This window comes from Scyliorhinus canicula, chromosome 12 (assembly GCF_902713615.1).
Source record: "Scyliorhinus canicula chromosome 12, sScyCan1.1, whole genome shotgun sequence".
Taxonomy (NCBI): Eukaryota; Metazoa; Chordata; class Chondrichthyes; order Carcharhiniformes; family Scyliorhinidae; genus Scyliorhinus; species Scyliorhinus canicula.
Window position 1 is genome coordinate 32,675,476 of NC_052157.1, and position 27,172 is coordinate 32,702,647.

General features: G+C 45.1%; 1 protein-coding gene across 6 annotated transcripts in view; it reads right to left on the reverse strand.

Annotated features, from left to right (window-relative positions):
• Positions 1-27,172, reverse strand: part of LOC119974369 (protein unc-13 homolog C-like) — a 532,106-nt gene that overhangs the window by 134,399 nt on the left and 370,535 nt on the right. For all 6 annotated transcript variants that reach the window (XM_038813153.1, XM_038813157.1, XM_038813155.1 and 3 more), the window contains 4 exons: positions 12,473-12,599; positions 8,244-8,340; positions 3,446-3,589; positions 1,356-1,433 (listed from right to left, as the gene is read on the reverse strand). In XM_038813153.1, the coding sequence (XP_038669081.1) occupies positions 1,356-1,433; positions 3,446-3,589; positions 8,244-8,340; positions 12,473-12,599 (446 nt within the window). The remainder of the gene's footprint in view (positions 1-1,355; positions 1,434-3,445; positions 3,590-8,243; positions 8,341-12,472; positions 12,600-27,172) is intronic.

Below are 27,172 nucleotides of genomic sequence, written 5' to 3' on the forward strand. Positions count from 1 at the left end.
GGGAACCATAGGTTCGTCCCGGGGAACATGGATGGGGGATTTCGGGGATGGTATAGAGCGGGCATTAGACAGCTGAAGGACCTGTTTATCGACGGAAGGTTTGCGAGCCTGGGGGAGTTGGAAGAGAAATTTGGGCTCCCGCCGGGAAACATGTTTAGATATCTGCAGGTAAAGGCATTTGCTAGACGGCAGGTGGAGGGATTCCCTGCGCTCCCCGCGAAGGGGGTGAGTGACAGGGTGCTCTCGGGGGTCTGGGTCGGGGAGGGGAAGATATCCGATATCTACAAGCTTATGCAGGAGAAGGAAGAGGCGTCAGTAGAGGAGCTGAAAACGAAGTGGGAGGGGGAACTGGGGGAACAGATCGAAGACGGTACATGGGCTGATGCCCTGGAGAGGGTAAATTCTTCCTCCTCGTGTGCGCGGCTTAGCCTCATCCAATTCAAGGTGCTGCATAGGGCCCACATGACTGGGACGAGGATGAATAGGTTCTTTGGGGGTGAAGATAGGTGTGCCAGGTGCTCGGGGAGTCCAGCGAACCATGCCCATATGTTCTGGGCATGCCCGGCATTGGAGGAGTTCTGGAAGGGGGTGGCGAGGACGGTGTCAAGGGTGGTGGGATCCAGGGTCAAGCCAGGATGGGGACTCGCGATCTTTGGGGTTGGGGTAGAGCCGGGAGTGCAGGAGGCGCAAGAGGCCGGTGTGCTGGCCTTTGCGTCCCTAGTAGCCCGGCGAAGGATTTTGCTACAGTGGAAGGACGCGAGGCCCCCAAGCGTGGAGACCTGGATCAATGACATGGCGGGCTTTATTAAGCTTGAGAAGGTTAAATTCGCCCTGAGAGGATCGGTGCAAGGGTTCTTTAAACGGTGGCAACCTTTCCTCGACTTTCTGGCTCAACGATAGGGTACTGGGACAGTAGCAGCAGCAACCCGGGGGGGGGGGGGGGCGTTGATTATGTTAGCTTATTTTATTTAAATTTGATTTATCTAATTTTAATTTATGGTTAAGTTCTCTTGTTTGGGGGGGGGGGGGGTGGGGGAATGTGATACATGTGATGTTACGGTATGGGGGGAATTGTGGGTGTTATGGGGCTGTTAGTTGCATATTACTGCTTTTTGCTATACTTTTTGTTATATTTTCTGCAAAAAATTCCAATAAAAAAATTAAAAAAAAAAAAAAAAAAAAAAAAAAAAACTCACGTCTGACGACAGACCATTTGACAGCCATTGCATTCTCAGGATTTATTAATTGTGCATTATACAATCTTCGTTACCAGTACAAATACACCTCCGTCTAGCCTATAAATTTGTTTTAGCATGGGAAAAGGGTTCACTGTCCATGCAATTCTCTTTACTTACCACTTTTTCCTTCGAACAGTACAAGTGGAAATCTTTTGAGATGATAGCAGCATATTGGAGGAGGACTTTACTTATGGTCTGCAATAAAAAGGAAAGATATAACCACCAAGTTCTGGGCAAATAAATTGCCTGCAATATTTTTCTCAAGATAATTAGGTGCATGAAACACTTTATAGACTGTGATGTGGCGATGCCGGCGTTGGACTGGTGTGAGCACCATAAGAAGTCTTACAACGCTAGGTTAAAGTCCAACAGGTTTGTTTCGAATCACTGGCTTTCGCAGCACTGCTCCTTCCTCAGGAGGAGGTGATTCACCTGAGGGAGGAGCTGTACTCCGAAAGCTAGTGATTCTAAACAAACGTGTTGGACTTTAACAAAGAACAAAGAAAAATTACAGCACAGGAACAGGCCCTTCGGCCCTCCAAGCCTGCGCCGATCCAGATCCTCAATCTAAAACTGTCGCCTATTTTCTAAGGATCTGTATCCCTCTGTTTCCTGCCCATTCATGTATCTGTCTAGATACATCTTAAACGACGCTATCGTGCCCACCTCTACTACCTCCGCCGGCAATGCATTCCAGGCACCCCCCATCCTCTGCGTAAAGAACTTTCCACGCATATCTCCCTTAAACTTTCCCCCTCTCACCTTGAACTCGTGACCCCTAGTAATTGAGTCCCCCATTCTGGGAAAAAGCTTGTTGCTATCCATCCTGTCTATACCTCTCATGATTTTGTAGACCTCAATAAGGTCCCCCCTCAACTCGTCTTTCTAATGAAAATAATCCTAATCTATTCAACCTCTCTTCATAGCTAGCACCCTCCATACCAGGCAACATCCTGGTGAACCTCCTCTGCACCTTCTCCAAAGCATCCACATCTTTTTGGTAATGTGGCGACCAGAACTGTACGCAGTTCTGTGGCCGAACCAAAGTCTTATACAACTGTAACATGACCTGCCAACTCTTGTACTCAGTACCCCTTCCGATGAAGGAAAACATGCCGATGCCTTCTTGACCATTCTATCGATCTGCGCAGTCACCTTCAGAGTACAATGGACCTGAACACCCAGATCTCTCTGTACATCAGTTTTCCCCAGAGCTTTTTCATTTATCGTATAGTTCGCTCTTGAATTGGATCTTCCAAAATGCATCACCTCGCATTTGCCATTTCTCCGCCCAACTCTCCAATCTATCTATATTTTGCTGTATTCTCTGACAGTCCCCTTCACTATCGGCTACTCCACCAATCTTAGTGTCGTCTGCAAACTTGCTAATCAGACCACCTATACCTTCCTCCTGGTCATTTATGTATATCACAAACAACAGTGGTCCCAGCATGGATCCCTGTGGAACACACAGGTCACAGTTCTCCATTTTGAGAAACTCCCTTCCACCACTACTCTCTGTCTCCTGTTACCCAGCCAGTTCTTTATCCATTTAGCTAGTCCACACTGGACCCCACGAGACTTCACTTTCTCCATCAGCCTACCATGGGGAACCTTATCAAATGCCTTTCTGAAGTCCATGTATATGACATCTACAGCCCTTCCCTCATCAATCAACTTTGTCACTTCCTCAAAGAATTCTATTAAGTTGGTAAGACATGACCTTCCCTGCACAAAACCATGTTGCCTATCACTAATAAGCCCATTTTCTTCCAAATGGGAATAGATCCTATCCCTCAGTATCTTCTCCAGCAGCTTCCCTACCACTGATGTCAGGCTCACCGGTCTATATCTATCTGAATTATCCCTGCAATTAACCTGGTGTTGTAAGACTTTTTATAGACTGTAGCAGAGCTTGAGAAACAAAACTTCTGTGAGCTCAGAGATTGCATTTTCTGTTGCCTTTTTACCGTCATTATGAATTGTATCTCGTTGAATATCTTTTGAATAGTAACAGCATGTGGAAAAGTTTCTTTGAATATATCTATCAAAGTGACACAACGATAATTCAGGAAAGAAAACTGAATAACAACCCTGTTGCTGCGTTGACGGATGGGCTTCACAGACGTAGTAATCACCATGTATCACATTTATCCCTTTTCAAACATTCCAAGCTCTTGTGACTGTAGGATTGTTAATGCGGGTACCTTAGCAAATCTTCTCATGAAATGTGCCAGTGCCTCTGGGTTCGGGCATTCAAGCTTTTTGATAATCTCGAAACTTTGATTAAGTTGTGTGAAGACATCCACGACAGAGCAAGAGAACAAAGCATGCTCAGAGGTTTGCAGGAACTAGATTAAATCAAAAATATACAAAATGCATGATAGTTAATCTCTTAAAACAAGCTAGTGAATTCTATGAAATTTAGTTTACAATCTGTTTCAACTGAAATAACGGGCACGGTTCAACAGAAACACTTCTAGGTGTCATTTCGGGCGTGGTTGGCGGGGTGTTTTCCGATGACCACATTGGCGAGATCGCGGCTCATATTTAACGGCATTTTGTTCCGGAAATGAGGCCCCACGAGCTTCACACCATTACTGGCTGTCTCGCTGTCTGATTTGTCAGACTCGTGTCTCAGGGTCTCGCTGCTAACAAGGAGGAGCTGCTTTTAAACACTCACTCCCAGTCAATCCACAAGCATGGCAGCACGCAGACCTGCTCCTCGCTTTAGGAGTGCCGATCTCACTCGGCTTCTCGACGATGTCAATGCAAGATGGGACATCCTGTTCCCCCGAGGAAATCGGAAGACCAGCAGCAGGACCACCAGTACCGCCTGGGAGTCAGTACCAGCGCTGTCAGTTCGGGCACATGACCAGGAGGACTGCTGTCCAATGTAGGAAGAAGCACATTTGTCTTCGTGCTTGCTCCTCAGAACCCCCGGCACCCACCGGCACAACAGGTGCAGTGCCCACACATGCCACCTGCTATAAACCCCCTGTCTCAAGTGTGTTGTTCTTGTCAGACAAAATTATCCTTCCCTCTCACTGACCACATGTCCATTCCCTCGCTGGATCTCCATTTGATGGGGAAGGGCTATCTGAAGTTGTCCCCCACCTGCTATATCCCAAGGGAACATCTCGGAGGAGAGCTCCGAGGAGACCATCAGAGAGATGTCACAGCTATCATCCTCCACCACAGAGACACACATTACGGTGGATGACATTAGTGGACAGGCTTCTGGGGCACAATCTGGTGAGCACCACGCAGTTTCTGATGCACATCACGTGGAGGAAGGAACATCCAAGGGAGTCAGCAGTCGGCGGTCCGCTGGTTCCCAGGGCTCAGCTGAGTGCCAGTCAGATGCCGGGCCTTTGGAAAAGTTAATCCCAGAGCTGATGCAGATGTTAGGACATGGCTGTGAGTTTCAGGAGGGGGTGTCAGTGACATTCCAGTGAGAGCATATTCTATTGGAGGAGTCCTAAAGGCAACGTGGCCATTATTGCGAGTGTGGCGACCACATTGGAACGCCTGAAGCACAAGGTCAGTGTCTCGAGTGGTGGTGCCCAAGGCATGGTTCAGTGCGTGACGACCATGGCTAAGGGCGTCGACAACATGTGTCCCAGTCATTGAGGGACATGTTTCAGGTGAACATTGCAGACCACGGTCCAGTCGCTGAAGGGCATCACTGAAGGCGTCGGCACCATGATGTAGACAATGGGGAGCCACCAGGATTGGCAGCTCACTCCAGACAATGCAGTGGACTATGAAATATGAAGAAGAGATCACTAAAGCATGTTACCCCGAAATATGTGCAGCCTCTGTCACATTAATTTTCACAGCGGCCCTATCTGCATCCTCACCCCCTGTTGCCCTCCACCCTCCCCATCCCTCGCCCCCCCCCCCCCCCCCCCCCCATGCACAGTGGTCCAAGATCAAACGCCCCCAATGCAGACCTCTTTCAGAGGATGGGAGTGAGTGCACTGTCAGCAGTAAGACAGGAGTCAGACGTTGGCATAAACTGAGGAGCACCAGAGCTAATGACACAGCACGTTATCATCACACTCCTGCCTTGTATATTGACCCGCTGATAGTCCCAACACAGGCTCATCACCCTCGGGTGATGTTACACAGGCCCTGGGAGGGTGGAATATGGAGATCGGGGAATGGGGTGGGGGGGAGGCGGAGTAAGGAGGGAAATGGGTGGGAAGGAAAAGAATGCGGGAAGGGGGGATTAGGGGTAAAATGGGCATGAGAGAGGGATGTTTGGGGGGAAGGAGGGGAATGGAGGAGGGGGTATTTGTGGGAAGGAGGGGAATCAGGTGAGGTGGGGATTGGTGGGAAGAGGGGTTGGAAGGGGGGGGAGAGCTGAATGACAAAACCACGTCCTATGAGAATTGGGCGAGGATGAGGGTCTCTCAGGTCCTCCGGGCATGTTGGACCCTTGTCACCGCTGCCTGTCCTTTATCCTCCAGCTCCAACTATGGGTCCTTCCCGGGCACGTCCTCCATCTCCTCCTGATATGCCTCCTCCTCAGCTAAGGCTACATCTTCCTCTCCGTCCACCTCTGGCACGTTGCTCCACTCCTGTGCCAGGTTGTGGAGGGCACAGCAGATCACCAAGAAGCTGGAGACCTTCTGAGGGTGTACGGCAGTGCACCAACAGATCGGTCCAGGCATCGGAACTGCATTTTGAGCAGTCCGCTGCACCGCTCAATGACAGCATGGGTGGCAATGTGGACCTTGTTATATCAAGACTCCGCCTTGGTCTTCAGCCTCTGCACTGGTGTCATCAGCCAGGAACTCAGCAGGTACCCCTTATCCCCCAAGAGCCAACTCATCATCCGGGGGTGGTTCTCGAAGACGTCAGGGATCTCCGTGTGTCCCACGATGTAGCTGTCATGCATGCTCCCTGGGGAATGTGCACACACGTGGATGATCTGGAGGTACTGGTCGAAGACGAGTTGAACATTCAGAGAGTGGAATCTCTTCCTGTTAATAAAGGGCACTCAGAGAGACCGGCAATCAGTTAGGGCTTCCATCCCGGGACCCTTAAATCCCCCTAAGCCTCTCACACCCTTACATGTCCCGCCTTCTCTCAGAGTACCATCCAGCGAGCCAGTTGTTCTGGAGAACCTCGCTCTGCACACTCACCCCCGGCCACATCAGGAGCCCCTAGACGCTAGACCTTAGCTAGGAACATTAGGGAGGCCATGCTCAAGTACTCTCCCCACTTACCCTTTGGTCAAGAGGATACTCCCAGCGCTGAAGCCCAGCTCTTGAGTGTTTGAGTATTGGCTGCCGCCTCTGGTGCTGAAGCTTCTAAAGGTCAGGCAGCATATCCTGGCTTCAAAATTTGATTGAAAAGCGATGCAATAATCAACGTCTGAGACATGTCACTTGTAACCACAAGAATTTACTTGGGAATATTTTGTTTATTAAATGGCCAACAGTGAAAAAGGTTTGAAAATCAACTATGTAAGATTTCACATATCACACTAATCATTGAACAAGTCAACGCCGCTGTCCCATATTGGTACCAATACAAAAAAAACCCAAATGCATGGGGTTGGATTCTCCACTGTCGGGATTCTCCATTGCGCTGGCAGCCCAGGGGTTTCCCAATGGCATGAGGCTGCCCACAATGGGAAACCCCAAATCTGGTGCTGCAGACACAGAATCCCGCCCATGTAATCACCCCTCGTAGGTTCCTCAACAGAAATGGAGGATAACCCTGAGAATGTCCAGAACTTTGTCGTAGATATGAGTTATCCATCAATGTGTTACTTGTTCCATGTATCAGTGCCATTCTCCGTCCAGGAGCCGCAGCTGTGCAGGACCTCCTCCATGGTCCAATCTCACCGGAAGAAAATCTTGGCATCCAAGATGCAGTTGAACATCCTTGACTTCCAGCGCGTTTAACCCGCGGTGACGTGCCAGTTACGTGCAGCACTCACTACACCAGCTCCAAAAGCATCAGCAATCTAGAAAATAATTTCTTCAACAGCGTCATCAGGTGGCCCATTTGGATCAATGTCACTCAGCAGGTCCTGCAGCATTTTCTCACTTCAAACTGGATCACCTTCTGGACTCATACGTTACCCTGAGCCCGGTGTTCCAGGACCCAGGCATCCCAGAAAAAATTGTCCTTTCTGACTACAGAAAAGAAAGGAAGCAGCAACAGCAGCCACCAGGCATCTGCAGCCACCAGCAGGAGCAAGCAGCAAATACAACCTGCAGCTGTGAAGTGCTCTCACAACTAACAAGGCCAATTCCTCATTAGCCTTCAGCTATGAAGCTAGAAGCTGCTCACAGTCAAAGAGAATTAAAGTGACCTTCAGCATAGAACCATGAACAGGGTTCTGCCCTGGATGTATTTGGTAGGACAGCCAGGCAGCAGCTCTAGTTGCCCCTGTTATGGGTATCCACAGGATTTAAAGGTAGTTGAAGGCCTCACAGACAAAAAGCCCCTCACTGCAACGTCCCGGGGTGACCCCGACTTGGAACGCTTCTGTCCTCCCAACGAGCATTGGAGCAGTAGCTTCATTGTCCTGGTGCTGCATGCCGGAAAACTGAAATGGCTGCTCACCTCCTCAGTTCCCCATTGCAGCCATTGCACCAGCTTCACGTTTTTGAAAAGGAGTACTAAACAAAGCCCGCGTGAATTCTCGCTGGGGAGCCGGTTAATTCCCGGGAGGCCGTTCCATTCAACTTCAATCTCGCTAATGAGATGAAAATTAATGCAAATGAGGGTTGTTAATATGCTCACCATACTCTGGAACTCGCCATCGGGAGCGGGTCGGATAGATAGCAAACATATTCGCACCTGCCGCAAATCTAGATTTTGGCCTTTCCCGCTATTTAACCGGCATGTCCAGATCCATGCTGGCAAAACGCAATGGTGAGACTGTGCCCAATACTTATGGTTAGTGCAAAATTCACAAAATATTCGTTAAGTGTTGCGAATTATCTTTTAGATAACTTAGAAAATGATTATGACACTTGCCCCATCTTTTTTATCTCTCTCAAGTGCTCCATGAAGAAACTCCATTGATACAGCTTCGTTTTCATCCAGCCAATCAATGGCAAAGGGCTCAAACCACCTGATAAAAAGTCAGAATATGTTATATTGCAATGCATGATTGTATTTATTTAATGTATCATTGACCAATATCAACTATTCTATCGAACTATTATGTAAACTTATCGTGTTTTCTATTAGTTTTAAGACGAGCCTTCTTATCTACGTTACAATTTATTTTTCTTGACTGTATTCCATTTACCATGGGTGAAAAAATGTAACTTGGGGAATGAGAGCAACATGGCACCGTGTGCAAGGACTCGACCCACCAAATATGACCCCACAGGCCACCTCCTCACCACCCCAATGCATCCCCCAGCAGTCCATCCAGCCCTCACGGAAGCCCTCCCTGGCCAGCGGCACGGATCCCGGCCGAGTGCGGTGGCGTTGGACACAGTCTGCAGCTGCCACGCTGGGTTCCTGACTGCTCAGAGCACGCGCCATCCGCGCATTTGGAACTCGGTCCATCAGGGGCAGAGCATTGCGCGAGGGCCTTCTGATGATGCGGCAACGGCATTTCAACAGCGTGTGGCACGTGACGCGATAACTCCATTTCGGAGGGGGGATGGCGACTCGAAAACCAGCGCAGCCCCCGATTTGGGCATCAGAAGAGATTCTCCGCCCGATCGCCGATTACGATATAGGCGTCGGGCACCGGAGAATCCTGCCCATTGTTCTCCCACCAGAGCTGAATTGCTTCTGGTTTTCGTTGGTGTGAGGAATGGTGCCCAGAAGCGATTCACTGGCCCTTCCCATGCATTTTTATGCATAGTGGGGAGCGCAAGGGATTCTGTTCCAAATTGCAGTACTGGGCCTCCCGCACAAAATCTCAGGTAGCCTGTTGGGAAACTAACCGCAATGTTTGGAAACATAGAGCTATGATTAACAGCTCCTGACCACCTCTTCTTGCTGTGAAAAAGAGGAAGTGAAAGCACTTAACTCCTAGATGTTTATAAACATTGCAGTTAGGTTCAAAGTAAACTACTTGAGATGCATTCCATTGTGAAGGGAAATGAAAATAAATAATCCAGGCATCTGGCTGTCTGGAAATTGTTAAGGACAGCCTACTAAAAGCCTTTTCTCCTAGAAGTGAATAGAATGTTTGTAGATAAAAAGATCTGCGGGGGGGGGGGGGGGGGGGGGGGGTTTAAAGCCTTGTGATGTGGCTTTGGCTTTCTGTGACGTAACAGCTGCTGCTTTCGAGACATCTGTCTGAGGCAGCAGGTGTAAGCGACAGGTGAGTGGAAAAACAGTAATGTTTTCACTGTTTCTTCCTGGACTGCTCTTTAGTTTCCAGGCAGGGGTGGCTTATTGTGGGTGGTGGGGGGTTCTCTCTTATCGGGGGGGGGGGGGATCTCTGATAAGGGGGTGTTCCCTGTTATGGGGTCACTGATGGGGTTTCTGATATAGGGGGTCTGGTGGGGGTCTCTGTAAGGGGGTCTGATGGGGGGGGTCACTGATGCGGGAGTCTGGTGGGGGTCTCTGATGCAGGAGTCTGGTGGGGGTCTCTGATAGGGTCTAGGGTGGGTACGATTTGTATTGTCGAGGCCCCTCTGATGGACTTTGAAGGCATCTACTTTAAATATTTACCCTTTGGCCCACTGCAAGATCTACTGCATCAGGGCCATGCTGTCAAATGCTTGCACCAATCCACACCCGCATGAATCCCGGCCCAGAGGGATGAAGCATCACAGAGACATGGAGAATCTGCTGTCCAGCCCGTTGATATGATGCAAATGGTTCAAATGATCCATTTTCAGCCTTCCGCTGACGTGGAAAGCAAACTTCGATGCTGTTGTTAGCGCAGGACTGGAGCTTTGGAATGGGATCAGCATCGATCCCATTTTCCCCGACACAATATCCTCTGCCACATCAGGAACTTCACTACCAGTGGGGGAAAATCCAGCTCATAAAGTTGCACTCCAGAGATTTGAGCACAAAAATCTGGGCTAATACTCCATGGAGTACTGAGGGAGTGCTGCACTGTCGGAGTGTTGGCTTTTGGATGAGACGTTAAACCGAGGCCCATGGTACTATTTTGAAGAGAAATAGGGGTTATTCCCGGTGTCCTGGCCAATATTTATCCTTCAGTCAACATCATGAAAATAGATAACCCAGTCTCACTGCATTGCTGTGGGACATGGCTGTATACAAAATGACGGCTGTGTTCCTATATTGTACCCAGTGGCAACAGATGAAAAGTATTTTGTTGGCTGTAAAGTGTTCTGGTGGATAGATTCTTGATAAGCAAGGGCGTGAAATGTCATTGGGGACAGGCAGGAGGTTACAATCAGATCAGCCATGATTTTGTTGAATGGCAGAGCAGGCTTGCAGGGTCAAGTGGCTTACCACTGCTCCTGATTCCGGTGGCACAGTGGTTAGCACTGCTGCCTCACAGCCAGCGACACAAGTTCGATTCCGACCTCGGGTGACTGTCTGTGTGGAATTTGTACATTCTCCCCGTGTCTGCGTGGGTTTTCTCCGGGTGCTCCGGTTTCCTCCCACAGACCAAAGATGCGCAGGTTAGGTGGATTGGCCATGATAAATTGCCCCTCGGTGTCCAAAGGTTAGGTGGTATTACGGCGGTAGGGTAGGGGATTGGGCCTAGGTAGGGTAATCTTTCGAAGGATCGGTGCAGACCCGATGGGCTGAATGGCCTCCTTCTGCAGGGTAGGGATTCTATGATTTTTGATGCTAATTGGTATACAGTTGTGAAAGGTTCTACAGAATGCAAGTCTTTCTTTTCTTGATGACTACATAGTAGATTGCTACTGAGCCAGTTATTGCTTTCACCCTGAATACCCAGAACTTTAAGAAACATGCTGACAAACTGATTATCTGTAGTCCTACCTATGTAGTAAGATTAAACGCCACATTGCCAAATCAATCTTTCAGTGGAGTGAAATAGACGGAAGCTCTTAAGCCAATTATGGTAAACCCTTTCATACAAAAAACACAGGAGATGGTCAAAGGACCAACCTATCATAAAGAAAATAACTAACGTAAGGCCAATGGGTCACTGGGCACTTAGAACCAGCAGAAATGGTGTGTCTAGATTTCACATTCACAAAAGTAATGGCTCATACGCCTCAGGTAAGTTACAACACCAGACCTTCGACACCCTGGGAGTGAGTGTCTTAAATCTTGCTTTTGTAATTTAGTTAGCTGATTTAACATTTCCATGCCAGATTCATCAGTATTACCTTTATTAAAGTGAGATACTCCTCCAGATTTCTTGAATATGATCATGGCACGATACATTACAATTACAAGAACAACCAGGAATAGGAATTCTAATCAATGCAAGATCTATTTCTTTATCTATGTTTTTCTTCCATCTTCAAACCAATTACTATCATCCATTCTCCCCCAGCTGAGGCTGGCCCACTTAAATCTCTACAGTCACCCTCAATATAATCAACTAGCAGGAAACATAATGCCGCAGGATAAATCAAATAATCTCAGCGCTTCCACTTCCCGGATATAATTCAGCACACATTTTATTGCTTCATGAGCATTCCAATCCTACGTGCGTCGGCTCACCATTTGGACAAAGAGCACACAAGCAGAAAGATCTTAAGTCAGTCGTGGAGGTCAAGCAAGAGTAATGAAATATGTCAAGACGTCGCACTGTGCAAAACATAATCAGAACCAGAGATCCAGAGGCCAAATAACTGTTTATCATTTTGGATTAGGCACATGTACAATGATTGATAAATAAGGATATGTTAATAATTTTGTCTGAACAAATGCCATTAGAGATCGGGGGGGGGGGGGGGGGGGGGGGGGGGGGCTGGGTAGTGTGCAAAAATGGCCTGGCAATTAGCTAATGCCTCTTCCAAATGAACACTGCTGAAGTCAAATTGCACCTCCTCAGTCAGGACATTGTGCTGTAATAAATGTACAAATTTTAAAAAGTGACATTTTACAGCTTCAGCACTATAAAGGAATAAGCAGCACTACAATGTTTGATACTTGGCAATTTAAATAATCTACTCTTATTGCTCAAAGTGTAACAGAACCACTGCCCTATTCTTAGAAATTTCCCACCCCTCAGGTGAGGGTAGTCTATCAGCTCTTGATGAGAATGTGTTATTAGGATACAACTATGTTCTGCATGATGAACAGAAATGAAATAAAATTTCATTACTTACAAAGAATATTCTGCTGTACCATCTTTGAAAGCTGGAAGATCTCTCACATATTCATTATAAAACCATTTTACTTTGAAGTGCAAATTCATATAATCCGCACTCTTGCAAAGTCGATGTTTTTCATGCTCTGCAATAAAGCACAGAAAGAAAATAATGTCATATTTTTATATTTCTCTGAATAAGAATTGTATTAATAAATGGATGATTCATATTTCTATATTACCATAATGTGCACCAGTGTTTAAATGTAATGATACATTTCAGTGATGCAATGGTATTAAAAACAAATATTAGATTATTAAAATTTCCAAAAAGAATATCCTGTTTTTCCGGTGATTGCTTACAAATCTTAAGTTTTATACATACTTGAAATTGACAATATACTCAATCATTTCAAAAGTGCAAAAGATGGAGAATATTGCGACTCTGGAGAATACTACAGTCATAGATGGTGACATATAAAGATATCTGGAGCATTAAGATACAGCTATCATTACAGCCACAGTGAACCTGAAAGTCTGATTTTCCTTTAATCATTAACAATGTCACCTATCCTGAAATTGCAAATGACTGCCAAAGGATTTGGCCAAGAAATAATCACAGTACTTTCCTATGTATGAAGTATACACATAGATGTAGGGGAAAATGTGAATCCGAACATTTCAAGTGATTGAGGACCCATTGTAAAAGCCCTTGGGGAGACTGTGGCATTGTGGGAATGTCACCTGGGCGAGCGATTCAGATCTTGGGGCATGGGTTGAAATTCCATCAAGGCAGCTGGTGGAATTTAAATTCAACTGATAAATCTTGAATTGAAAGCTAGTCTCATTGACCATGATATCATTGTCGATTTTTGTAAAAACCTGTCATCCTTACCCAGTCTGGCCTACATGTGACTCTTGACCCACAGTGATGTGGTTGACTACCCTCTCAAATGACCCAGCAAGCCACTCAGTTCAAGGTCAATTAGGGATGGACAACAAATGCTGACCCTGCCAGTGACAACCACATCCTATGGGGGAATAAAAGAAGATAAAAAAACTTGCATGAGCAGCTTTTGCATTAATGAAAGAAATAGCTGTAAAAGGAACTTCCCAATTACTTCGGTAAATCCTTATAATAAGAATTGCTTGATTAATCCTGCCAACTAATCTTGCCAGCTTTCTATGATGATCTCTGAATCTTTAAGCTATTTTCACATTGAAGGCGAATTAGGACAACTGATGCATTCCTTAATGGAATGAATTAATAGCCATGGATATGTGCACCTTAATAAATCATCAATGTAAATCATGACTTTTAGCAATTCCTTATTTGCACGGCACACCAATGTGTGATGAATGTAAGAAATTGGTATATATATATTGTATTGTATGTATCTGGTGCAGTGATGGTTAAAAGCCTGGATTAGAGTATGTATGTGATTGCTGCAGTAAAATAACTCCTGGTTTAAAAGTCAGGCAGACATTGTGGCTGCAGAAGGGGTCATTAAAGTATCATAAAAGTATTATCATTCATTCCAACCATGTATCTGTGTTTACCTAAATCGGGGTAATGGAATGTTGTTTATATAAAAAAGGTTCCCTGGGGTTATGATAACCGAGGGGTTATGGTTTGCCTTAGTAAGATGGTCATGATCCGGTTAGCAGTTAAAAATGATGCAGTTCAGCCAGGGATTGAAGCAGTCAGGTGTTGAGTTTCAGTTTTTCGATTTTGCTGTGAACAGAACAGGCTTTTTCTGGATGCTGGGAAGTTAAACAGTCGTTTGACACAGGCAAGAATCTGCAGGCTCTTTCCTAAAGGATCTCTCTCAAAGCAGTTTCCCAAAGACATTGTTGCACAGCAAGTATTCCTGTGTTTGCTAACAGTATTTAAAAGTGGATTTTCACCTGAGGTAGGTTTTGTTTGATTGGAGATAAAAAGATTGTAGTTAGGAGTTAAAGTGTTTCATTTTATTGTTAAGCATTGTTTAACTAGTAATATTAAGCTATTTCTTGTGTGATGTTAAAGTTAGTTTAATACAAATTAAATAACATATTGGGGTTTCTGGCCAGTATCCTAGCAACTGTTGGGGTCTGGTCTGGGATCGTAATAAGTGTCAATAGCTATGGGGCGAGATTCTCCGACCCCCCGCCAGGTTGGAGATTAGCCGGGGGTCAGCGTGAATCCCGTCCCCGCCGTCCACCGAATTCTCCGGCCCTCCAAAAGTCGGCGAGGCGTCAATCGCGCCGCCCGCCCCGGAGAATGGCGGGGACCAGCGCGACTCAATGGGCCCTGGGGCTGCCCGAAGTCTCCAGCCAGCGATGGGCCTAAGTCCCGCTGATGTTTTGCCGGTCCTGCTGGCGTGGATCAGACTAGGTCCCTCACCGGCGGGACCTGGTGGCGTGGGCGGGCTCCGGGGTCCTGAGGGGTCGCAGGGCGATCTGGCAGAGGGGGGTGCCCCCCCGGTGGCCTGGCCCGCAATCGAGGCCCACCAATCCGCGGGCGGGCCTGTGCTGTGGGGACACTCTTTTACTATGCGTCGGCCGTGTCAGCCTCCGCGATGGCCAACGCGTTGGTGACCCCCGCCCTGCGCATGCACGGGGATGACGTCAGCAGCCGTTGACGCACCCACGCATCCGTGGACTCTCGCCAGCTGGCGGAGTCCCTTCGGCCCCGGCTGGCGTGGCGCCAAAGGCCTTCCACGCCAGCCGGCGGGGTGCCAACCACTCCGGTGCGAGCCTAGCCCCTGAAGGTGCGGAGGATTCCGCACCTTTGGGGCGGGTCGACGCCGGAGTGGTTCACGCCACTCCGTCCCGCTGGGAACCCCCGCCCCGTCGGGTACGGCAGAATCCCGCCCATGGTCTATGCTATTAGTAAGATTTTTAAAAAGCTAGACAGTGCATTATAAAGGTGCACATGTGACATGAAAATACTGTCAACGGTTTTGGTTCCCTTATCTAAGAAAATAAATACTGGTATTGGAGGCAATCCAGAGAATGTTTAATAGGTTAATCCTGGGTATAGAGGGATTTTCTTATGAGGAGAGATTAAGGAGCTTAGAAGAATGAGAGGTGACCTTATTGAAATATAAAGGATTCTCAGAGGGCTTGACAGGATAAATGTTGGGAGGATGTATCATCTTGTAGATGAGTCAAGGGTCAGAGGGCAATAAGAGGTCATCCATTTAAGTCAGAGATTCGGAGAAATTTCTTCTCTGAGGGTAGGGAATCTATGGAATCCTTTACCGCAGAGAGCCAGAGAGGCTTGGTCATTAAGTATGTTCAAGGCTGAGATAGGCTAATGTTTAATCAGAAAGGGGATCAAGGGTCATGGAAATAAGGCAGGAAAGTGGAGTTGAGGATCATATCAGATCAGCCATGATCTCATTGAATGGTGGAGCAGACTCAATGGGCCTAATGGCCTAGTTCTGCTCCTACATCTTATGGTCTAACTCCACTCCTAACAGCACCGTGGTGTGCCTTGAACACCCGGACTGCGGCAGTTCACAAAAGTGGTTCATTCACTACAATCTTTGTGAAATTGTCCATTTTGGCAGGAAGAATAAAGAAGCTTATTATCTAAATGGTGAGAGATTGTAGAGCTGAGAGGTGCAGAGGGACCTGGGTGTCCTACTGCATGAATAACAAAAGACTAATATACAGGTATTGCAAAGAATTAGGAAAACTTATAGAATTTATTGCTTATTGTGAGGGGAATTGATTACAAAAGTAGGCAGGTTTGCTTCTGTTGTACAGGACACCAGTGACACCACATCTGGAGTACTATGTACAGTATTGGTCTTCTTATTTCAGGATAGATGTAAGAATGTTAGAAGCAGTTCAGAGAAGGTTTAATAGACTAATACCAGGAATGGACATGTCATCTCATGAGGAAAGGTTGGAGAGGGTAGGTTTGTATCCACTAGAGTTAAGAAGTGTAAGAGGCAACTTCATTGAAACTTTTAAAATCCTGAGTGGTATTGACAGGGTGGATGTGGAGGGGATGTTTCCTCTTGTCAGAGAATCTAGAACAAGAGGCCACTGTGTAAAAATAAGGGGTTGGTCATTTAAGACAGAGATGAGGATATATTTTTCTTTGAGCGTCATGAGTTCTCTTTCCAAGGGTCGGTGCAGACTCGATGGGCCGAATGGCACTGTAAAGTCTATGATTCTATGACAGTCTCTGGAACTCACTTCTTCCAAAAGCAGGGAAAGCAGAATCGTTGAATAGCTTTAAGGCCGGGCCAGATAGATTCTTCATGAACAGTGGGGAGGGGGGTGGATGGGGGGTGAGGGGGTGGGGTGAGGGGGTGAAAGGTTATCCGGGGTAGCCAGGAATGACGCATTGAGGCTACAATCTGATCAGCCATGATCCTATTGAATAGCGGCGCAAGCTCAAGTGGCTGACTCCTGCTCCTACTTCATATGTTTGTATGTTCTCTAGGGCAATACAGGATGGATGATCAATCCTGGCCCTACCAGTGAAGTCCACATCCCAAACTTACAAGATGAAAGCAGAGATGATGGAACTCCATTTACCACTCTAGGTAAAAATAACTTACAGACACTTATCACGGCTACTCTCCTTTGAATTAATCAGTAAATTATTCTTATCCTGGGTGATGAGCTGAAATAGGCTTCCCTCATCTGTATTTTGATCTTGCAAATTTTTCATTCAAAGAATTTGCATGTCACTGTTGGAGTTTGCCACCATTACAACATGTGGTTTCAGACTCTCTGCAGCAGAGGCCGGCTCTGCAAACAAGGCATCAGCAGTGATCACCCCACAACTCCTGCAAGGGACAACCTCATGTTGCCTTTCCAGAATCGGCTAGTTCAGCCATTGATAGAAGTGCGGCCGATGATGTCATCTAACCTCACCCAAATTCTGAGACTGCATTTCGATCATCTTTCCCAGATGGCAAGATGTTGGTCATGCCAATCATTTTAGGTGGGTTTACATTGCTGTGCTTGGCTGCTAAATATATTTTAGCACCATGAATATATTAGGCAGTAATGAAATACTACTTTTTAAACTTGCCAACCTCAAGCGATACTTTTCAGTTCCACCTCACAATTTTTTTTAAAAACACAGCAATTACACCAAGCTTAGAAAACTGATCAGAATATTGAAGTAAAAATTGGAGCTTTCTTAGAAAAACTCAAACAGCCTTGTGAAATAATCCAATTTTCTTTCTTTTACGCAGTCAAATACAGAGCATTGACTATCAATTAAAAACATTTCTACAGATGCTGTATTAATGAAACCAAGTTCGCTCTATGAATGATAAATAGTGCCTTTGTTTCATAAATAGGTGCTGCAAAGCTTTCAATTTCACAATGTTTCTTTTGTCAGATCCTTAGTGAGAACCTTGTCACAGTCAATCAATACGTTTTGCACTGCATAGAGTCAGGAAGCTGACTGACTAGACTTGAAGTCACTTGGGCATTTCGTTTTCTGATTCTGTCATGTTCAAGGGAACATTTGCTGGATGACGCCTTCAAGACATTAATAGACTGTTAATTATTCCCCTCAAATTTGGCTATGCTGACTAAAATTGTTGTAAATAAAATGAGTAACGACATGGGGATGTGACATAAAGGCTCCTGACTACTAGACCAAAAGGAAACAAGTTGTTACTTAATTGGTGAGCATTGGTACTTTCATTTACGGTACACAAACAAAACGTTTTGAATAGAGCCCTATTCTTAATTAGCTTTCCGGCTGCCAATAATCACGGCTGCACTTCAGGATAAAGTCATGTAGACTAATGCTTAAGGCTGAAAGCCAACGCTCCACCATTTTCTTCAGTGTCTGTTCAATATTGATCTATTTTATGGGTGTAAGGCTCTCATTATAGATCCTGAGCAGGGTATCTTCCAAAACAATTTGTTGAGACGGCCTGCTTAGCTGAATATAAAACATCCATTATGACGGTTTGGTCACAGTTGATTTGGCACAATCCATGTTAATGCTGGGTACTTAGGAGTTACAAAATCTATAAATGTAATCTTCATGATGTGGACTCAAAATTGATGCACTTTACGCCTGCCTCCAGCTGTGGAACACAATCTCCCATTGGAGGATATGCTGTTTGGCAGGCAGAACTATCTGTATTGTGTGTGCATAAGTAGGACTGAGAGTGTGTGTGCCTGAGTGAGAGTGAGAAATGTTTAAGTGGTGCGGCACGGTGGCACAGTTGCTAGCACTGCTGCCTAACAGCACCAGGGACCCAAGTTCAATTCCAGCTTTGGGTCACTATCTGCGTGGAGTTTGTACATTTTCCCTGTGGGATGGAGGGAGGGAGGGAGGGAGGGAGGGAGGGAGGGAGGGAGGGAGGGAGGGAGGGAGGGAGGGATGGAGGGATGGATGGATGGATGGATGGATGGATGGAGGGATGGAGGGATGGAGGGATGGAGGGATGGATGGAGGGATGGAGGGATGGAGGGATGGAGGGATGGAGGGATGGATGGATGGATGGATGGATGGATGGATGGATGGATGGATGGATGGATGGAGGGATGGATGGATGGAGGGATGGAGGGATGGAGGGAGGGAGGGAGGGATGGAGGGATGGAGGGATGGAGGGATGGATGGAGGGAGGGAGGGAGGGAGGGAGGGAGGGATGGAGGGAGGGAGGGAGGGAGATAGAGAGAGAGAGAGAGAGAGAGATAGGTAGATAGGTAGATAGCTCGATGGATAAATAGATAGACAGACAGACAGACAGACAGACAGACAGATAGACAGATAGACAGATAGACAGATAGATAGATAGATAGATAGATAGATAGATAGATAGATAGATAGATAGATAGATAGATAGAGGGAGAGATAGATAGATAGACATATAGATAGATAGATCGATAGATAGATGGACAGACAGATCGATCGTTATATAGATCAATCGTTTGATAGGTAGTTAGATTGACAGCAACGTACATGACGAACTGCATGCATCAAAATTCACTATGGGATTCCCTCCACAGTCTAAAGATGTGCAGTTTAGGTGGATTAGCCATGCCAAATTGCCCCTTAGTGTCCAGGGATGTGCAGGCCAGGTTGTGGGGATTACAGGGATAGAGCAGGGTGGACGGGGGACTGGTCATGGGTAGAATTCTCATTCGAAGGGTCGATGCAGACTCGATGGTCCGAATGGCCTCTTTATACACTGAAGGGATTCTATGATTCTATGTTACGTTAATACCTCAATTTGTTTTCATCATGTCATACTAAGTTCTCAGACATAATTGGCTTGTGGTTTAGTTTCCTCTTTGAACATTGTTTGGATCTCTCTTCGGGTCCAGTTCTGTACTAGGGAGGTTTCCAATTATTTATTAGTGACTTAGGTCAAACTCCAGTACGTTTCTTCAAAAACTCCTTTAATTATACTACTGTACATTCTAAGCTTGTAGGTAAGTACACCGTCTCTTGTGGAGACGATCCCATCTTACCCTCCCAGTTTCTTGCACATGACAGTGATGTCACTGCTACATCGTGGTACACATCACTATCACGCTACTCAATTAACCAATTATTCTACATCTTGCCCCAATTTCAACATTTTAGATCACATCTTAAACTATTTACATTACTAACACCTCCCCAAATTCCAAAATTCACTGGTTAAGCCCTATGCCATGCATTCACAGCTCTTCCTGATCTTGTTCTTGATGCTGTTGATCAAGGGGGTGGTCTTTAATCAGTTCGATGACTGGATCCCCATTTTGCGATCCCCATCTCGTCTTTGATTTATCATCCCTTTTGTTTTGCAGATGTTGATAAGATTAGAGCTTTTCTGTTTTTTTCCTGAATGTCTCAGATGGAGTTTGAATGAGATAGAAACGTGGATGTTACTCTTGTTTTAGGGACTGTGCATTCAGACTTTCGATCTCTGATCCATATATTTCTGACGTGGTGCCAACGTTGCTAAAGTTTTCACTCTCTGCTTGAAGTTATATCAGTTCTTCTGGTGTCTTGTTGATCACTCTCCATATATCTGGCTCTTTTATGGTCATCTGAAGTTGCATTGGGTTTTAAGTCTTGCTTCAACAATGGAATTTGTGTTTTCAGCCTATAGGCAACTCTACAGGTGAAAAGTTGTAACTTAAGGATGTAGCTCTATAGTTCAGCAAGGCTAGATTCCAATTACTATTCTTCATCATAGTATTTTAATAGCTTTCACCACTCTCTCGGTCTCTCCATTGGTTGCGGGTGAAGAGGAATATTGCTAACGTGATTGATTTCATAGTCTTCGGCAAATTTCTTGAAGCCTTCATTCATTAACTTTAGGAATTCTTGGCAGAACTCTATCCTGTTCTCCTGTTTGTAGGTCTTTTTGACTATTTTTCAGAAGACCCAAATGTATACATACATTTCTACTTAGTAAAGATGTGCTTTGACTGTGCAAGGCAGAGAGGGTCTGTGTAGTCTCTCATCCCTAGAGGCTAAGGTTGGTCATCTGACCTTTTACTTGAAGTTTCAAACCAGCTTGACTTTGCAAGTTAATTCTTAATGGCTGTACATCTACTGCTTTGAACCATTCCGAATGGCCAACCAGTACTACAACAACAACTCCCAGTAGCAAGTTAAAATCTTTAACTTCTAAAGCAACTGATCAAAGGTTTTTGTTCTTGATCCTTTTTCAAGGCAATATGTACTCTCATTTCTTTCTGTATTCCAGAGTTGTGAGAGTTATTTTCTAGCGTTCTTCCTTTGGGTGGCACGGCAGCACAGTGGTTAGCACTGTTGCATCACAACACCAGGGACCTGGTTTTCGATTCCCAACTTGGGTCACTGTCTGTATGGAGTCTGCACGTTCTCACCGTATCTGTGTGAGTTTCTTCCGGGTGCTCTAGTTTCCTCCCACAAGATGTGCTTGTTAGGTGAATTGGATATTCTGAATTCTCCCTCAGTGTACCCGAACTGACGCCGGAATGTGACACCGAGGGGATTTGCACAGGAACTTCATCGCAGTGTTAATGTAAGCAAACCTGTGACACTAATAAAGATAATTATTAAATGCATATTTAAATTTACAGAACTGCTTGAGTGTACTGTTTTTTCTGCATTGGGAACACTCTGTGCCCCCTGCTGAAATATCTTGCCTTCTGTGCTGCTGTCTAGCTCCATAGCATGGGCACATTAAAATGGCTACTTCAGGGATTCTGCTCTTTCCCCCATTTTGGCGAGCTTCTGAATGGTGTTATTGAAAATATGGAAAGATGTGTCATTTGAAACATGGAATTCTGGCAATATCTGGTCTGAGAGAAACATCAAAGGATACAGGGATAGATCCCACAAAGGGTTAATAGCAGCTGCAAAGAGCAGGATTATAAAATTCAGATTCTTTCTCTCAAGCAGGCTTAGCAAACACGCAGGATTTTTGTATGAAGCTAAAAACAATGGCTCACACCTTCATTGAAAGTAACTATCTTAGTAAGCAGCTGGAAAGGAAAGGATGAGGTTCAGTTGAATTTGGTGACAATTCTAGGTGTGAAATTCTGTTAACACCAAGTAAATTAAAAGAAAATTGGAGACTATCAGTCTACGAGAAACATAATTTAAAGCCAAAATCAAAGTCAAAATTATGAGCTGAGGACACAATTAGAACATAAAACTATAGAAATGACAGGAACCAAACCAAAAATCACACCTCTATTGAACATCACAAAGGAAACAATGTAAGCAGGGACCTGAGAGGTGAGGTCATGTCAAAATGAATACTTAGTTGTATTAGAATGTTTAGATCAAAGATACGTTTTACAATCAAAGTGAAATAAGTTACTTTACAATAAAGTCATAAAAACTTAATAACTGTTAGAAAGAGCATATAAACCCAGAGACCAGAGGAGGAACTACCAGAACCAGAACTCAGAGAGAGGAGAGAAGCAGAGAAGAAACAAGAGAAGCAAGCAGAGTCAGCTCGGTCATGGGAAAGATAAGACATAGCAGCTGAGCTAAAACAGCGAATACATCTAAGGAAGACTAGAATTTAAAGAGGAGGCACAGTCAGCTCAGAGTCAGCTCAGAGATAGCCAGCAGAGCCAGCTCTCATAGCTCAGTACATGGGATCGACAAGACATAGCAACCAAGCTAACCAGTGAATATATCTAAAGAAGAACAGACTTTAAAGAAGATTGATTGCCAAGTCCCTTCAACCAACCAGAAGGATCCAGAAGCAATAACTTTTTACCTTTCTGTAAGGACAGTGATTGCAGCTTTTAAAAGAAAAAATAATAATAAAATAACTTAATTTAACCTGAAACAGTGGTTATTACTAAGTCTACTTTACTCACTTAGCAATGCGGGACCCAGGATCGATGCTACTAAGTGGTAAGTAGATGAAATCTTCGATGAAGGTATGGGTTATATCGGGGGATAACTTGAAAATATAGTTTGACCTGAATAGCACCCACCGAAGCTTGCATCGGAGTCAGGGAGTGAGAATCCCAATTCACCATTTAGAATGTCGGCCCTTTTTGGTATAGGGGGAATTCTAAGAATAGTGGTGCGTTTTCAACAACAGTGGGCAAGGCTGCCGCTTTTGGGCCTACCCACATAACAGATATGTGCAAAGCCTCGGCATTTCTATGGATTATTGTCCAATTTGGTTCCCTAGGTTCGCCAGTATAGCGTATTGAACCACTTGTTTAAGTGTTGGCTCATATTTTGTCTGAAAAAAATCTGACAGCTTTATGTCATGGACTCCAATAGCAATACGATCATGAATGAGTGTGTCTTCCAATGTAGCATAATCACAACTACAAGCGTATACAGATCTGTAAGAAACAATTCAATTAATTCCTCTGGCATTTGGAATTTCTGATTGAATCATGCTCACTTGAACATGAGGTTCTGTTTCAGGATGAAGTAAGCATTGAATGCTTTCAGGATGGTTTCAAAATCTGTAGAGGTCTCTTCTACCCACCGCCTGAGGAGGGCATTGTCAGCAATGAACCCCAATGCATTCAACAACATACGAATCTCGTGCTTCTGCTCTTTGGCATGCAAACTCAACAATGCTGAATACCTTATGAATTGCTTTTTTCACAACTCCTTACATTGGCCGCGCTGTGGTCCTTCAACATTTTCAAATGACTGTGGAAGGGGCAGTGACTGACTGCTGCTGACATTGCTACCGATTCTCAGTGTGCCTCTCACCAAGCTAACTTTTCCAATTCTTCCTTTGAAGAAATCTTCTTCTGATTTCTCACTGTGGGTGTTCTGTTGAAGGCACCAAAGCATTGTTGGACTGGTGTCACCACCCCTGCCATCATGGTTCATGACTTGACTTCCAGTTTGAATATTGTTTAGATTTCTCTTAGGGTAACTTGTGGCCTGTTCTGTTTTGCGGTTTCCCTCTATTTATGAGTGACTTATGTCTAGCTCTGGTAAATTTCTTCAAAAACTCCTTTATTTACGCTATGGTACATTTTAAGCTTCTGGGTAAGTACACCCCTTTCTTGGACACACTATACCATCTTCCCTTCACAGTTTCTTGCACATGACTCCTGATATCACTGTTACATCATGGTACACATCACTTTCTCACTACCGTAACAATTAACTCTACAATAATAACGGTTTGTAATGTTTAAATGTCTTACATGTGGAACTTTACCCCTTAATCAAGTTTAAATAGAAGCTTAAAGACTGGAAACACATTAATTAATTGGACTTCACCCAAAGCATTGGAAAATGGTGCACTGGGAGATTTGGAACTTTGACATTGCTGGTCCGTAATTTTTCTGTTCAATTTATTTCTAGTGGCTATTAAATATCTCTCTCCCATCTGTCCAATCAACACCGAGGTGAAATTACATGTCCAAGTGCTCTCGTTAAAGTATAACAGTTTACATTAGGATATTACAGCTCTCCCTTTCTCAAAAACGTTCTTTCATATTTTGGTCATCGCTTTCTCACTATTCAGTAATTAGAAACATTTTTCAGTGAAACTCTCTTGGAAGGCTGTAGTAAAAAATCAATTTGTCTGGTCCAATTCAAGGATCAAAATTTTAATTAAATGCAAATTTAATTATTTTGGTCTCTTAAAAGAATGTTATGTTTCCTATCTGCAGCCATTCAAAGTGGATGTGAGATAGAGGAAATAGAACTGCAACTTTAAAAATCTCAAAATCTGGATATTGCTTCATGATTGAGGGGAGATGCTGCTGGGCCTTCTCATTGAACCACTGCAGCCATGTGGTGAAGGTGTTCTCACACTGCTGTTAGATGGGGTGCTCCAAAATGTTGTCTCAGTGATGGTAAAGAGACAGCGATATACGGCAGTATAGTGTGCGTCTTGAAAGTGATGGCCTTGTCCTTCTACATGGTTGAAGCCCATGGGTTTGGCAGATGTGGCTGAAGAAGCCTTGGTGAGCCAATGCAATGTATCTTGTAAATACAATACATGGCAGATATATTATGCCAATGTTGGAAGGGGTAGAATTTTAGGCTAACGGTTGTGATGCCAATTAAGCAGACTGTTATTGTCCAAGATGGTGTCAAGTTACTTGACTCCTTAGCCCTTCCAGGCAAAAAGAGGGCATTCCATTGCAATCCTGATTTGTGTCTTACAGATGGTGGAAAGGCTCTGGGGAGGCAGGTGAACCATTCACTGCGGAATATCTCGCCTGTGCTAATATCCTTTGTGTAGCTCGGTGTAAAATTTTGCTTGACCATGCTTCTGTGAGGTGCCTTGGGACATTAAAGGTATAATAAAGGGGAAGCAATGAGGTAGTGTTATTGTAACTGGACTCATAATCCGGAGACCCAGGACAATCCTCTGGGGACTCAATTTCGAATCACACCACAGTAGATGTTGAAATTTTAATTCAATAAAAATCTGGAATTAAAGTATAAGGATGACCATAGAATAATTGCCGATTGTTGTAAAAAAGAACATCTAGTTCACTCATGCCCTTTAGGGAAGGAAATCTTCCATCCTTACCTGGTCTGGCCTAAATGTGACTCCAGATCCACAGCAATGTGGTTGAGTCTTCAATGCTCTCTGAAATGGTCCATCAAACCACTCAGTTCAAGGGCAATTAAAGATGGGCAATAAATCCTGGTCCAGGCAGCGATGCCCACATCCCATAATCGAGTAAGATAAATAAATGCAAGTTTTGTGTTGCTATTTCTGGAGTACACGTCTTTAGCATTAAAGCCAGGATTATTATTGGATCTTGTAAAGCTTCCCTGTCCAGTGCACTCAACTGGCCCTTAAAATCATGTAGAGTTTGAGTTTGGAAGTCTGCCATGGGCACTTTTTAAAAAAAAATTTAGAGTACCCAATTATTTTTTCCAATTAAGGGGCAATTTAGCGTGGCCAATCCGCCTATCCTGCACATCTTTGGGTTGTGGGGGCGAAGCCCACGCAGATACGGGGAGAACATGCAAACTCCACACGGACAGTGACCCAGGGCAGAGATTCGAACCCAGGTCCTCAGCGCCGTAGGCAGCAATGCTAACCACTGTGCCACCGTGCTGCCCTGCCATGGGCATATTTTAATCTCACACATGATCAACTGCTAGTAACATTGCCAAGATTTTGAAAGCACCTTTTAACACATAACTGCATAATATTTTAGAAGATAAAAAACTCTCGAGTCTCGGACTGAATGGACCTTCTTGTACCTGCTCATGGTTTCAACAAACAGGTTTGGCTGTACCGTGACCTGATGGAGGGAATTGATATTCTCTCCTCCCATTTAAATCAATGGAAGGGTGCTTTTACATATGAATGTTATTGCTGCTGCGGAAGCCAAGTTGCGTTGTCATTAGGGAGAATATTCCTGACTCAGGGGTGGCAAGAAAATAGCGGGGAACGAAATTGGAACGCCTCGCCGCTGCCAGGGAAGTTTCACCAATGTGTGGAGTAGCTGCCTATCAAATGAAGGTGGGCAAACAAGTTTTGAGGACCTGATGAGGATTGATTCTTCAGGCCCGCCACCATTTTTCTGCCGGAGGAGTGATCCCCAGCTTCATGGAGGAGACATCTCTGAAGCCATCTCCATGCCCCAAAGAAGGGATTGTGCGCAGGAAGGACCACCCCTGCTTGGCCCTTCGGATTCTCTTCGAGGCGACCTCCATGTTGAAGGGCTCTTTCAATCACTAATACGCCACAGCGATACCCACTTCACCCGCTGGGGATGCTGAGGTTTCACAGCTGTCGACCCTCTGATTAGACCAGGAGCGTTTACATCCTGGCCACAATCCTTAACGGAGTGGTAAGCTTGAAGGCAGATAATGAGGCCACCTCTGCTAAAATTGCTGAGCCAATTCCATTGCCGGCAGGGCTAAGGACTATTTATCTTTCTAACTGCTTGCTGTATCTGTATGCTTGCTTTCAATGACCAGTGTACAAGGACACCCAGGTTTCCTTGTACATTAACATTTCCCAATCTGTCATCATTTAAATAATATTCTGCCATTCCGTTTTTCCGACCAAAGTGGATGACTTCCCACTTATCCGCGTTATATTGAATCTGCCATGCATTTGTCCATTCACTCAACTTGTCTATATAGCCTTGAAGCCTCTTTACTTCCTCCTCATCCCTCACAATTCCACCTAGTTTTGTGTTGTCAGCAAACTTGGTAATATTTATTTGATTCCCTCACCCAAATTATTGGTATATATTGGAATAGCTGGGGCCCAAGCACTGATGCCTGTGGAACCCCACTGGTCACAGCCTTTCACTCTGAAAAAGATCCATTTTT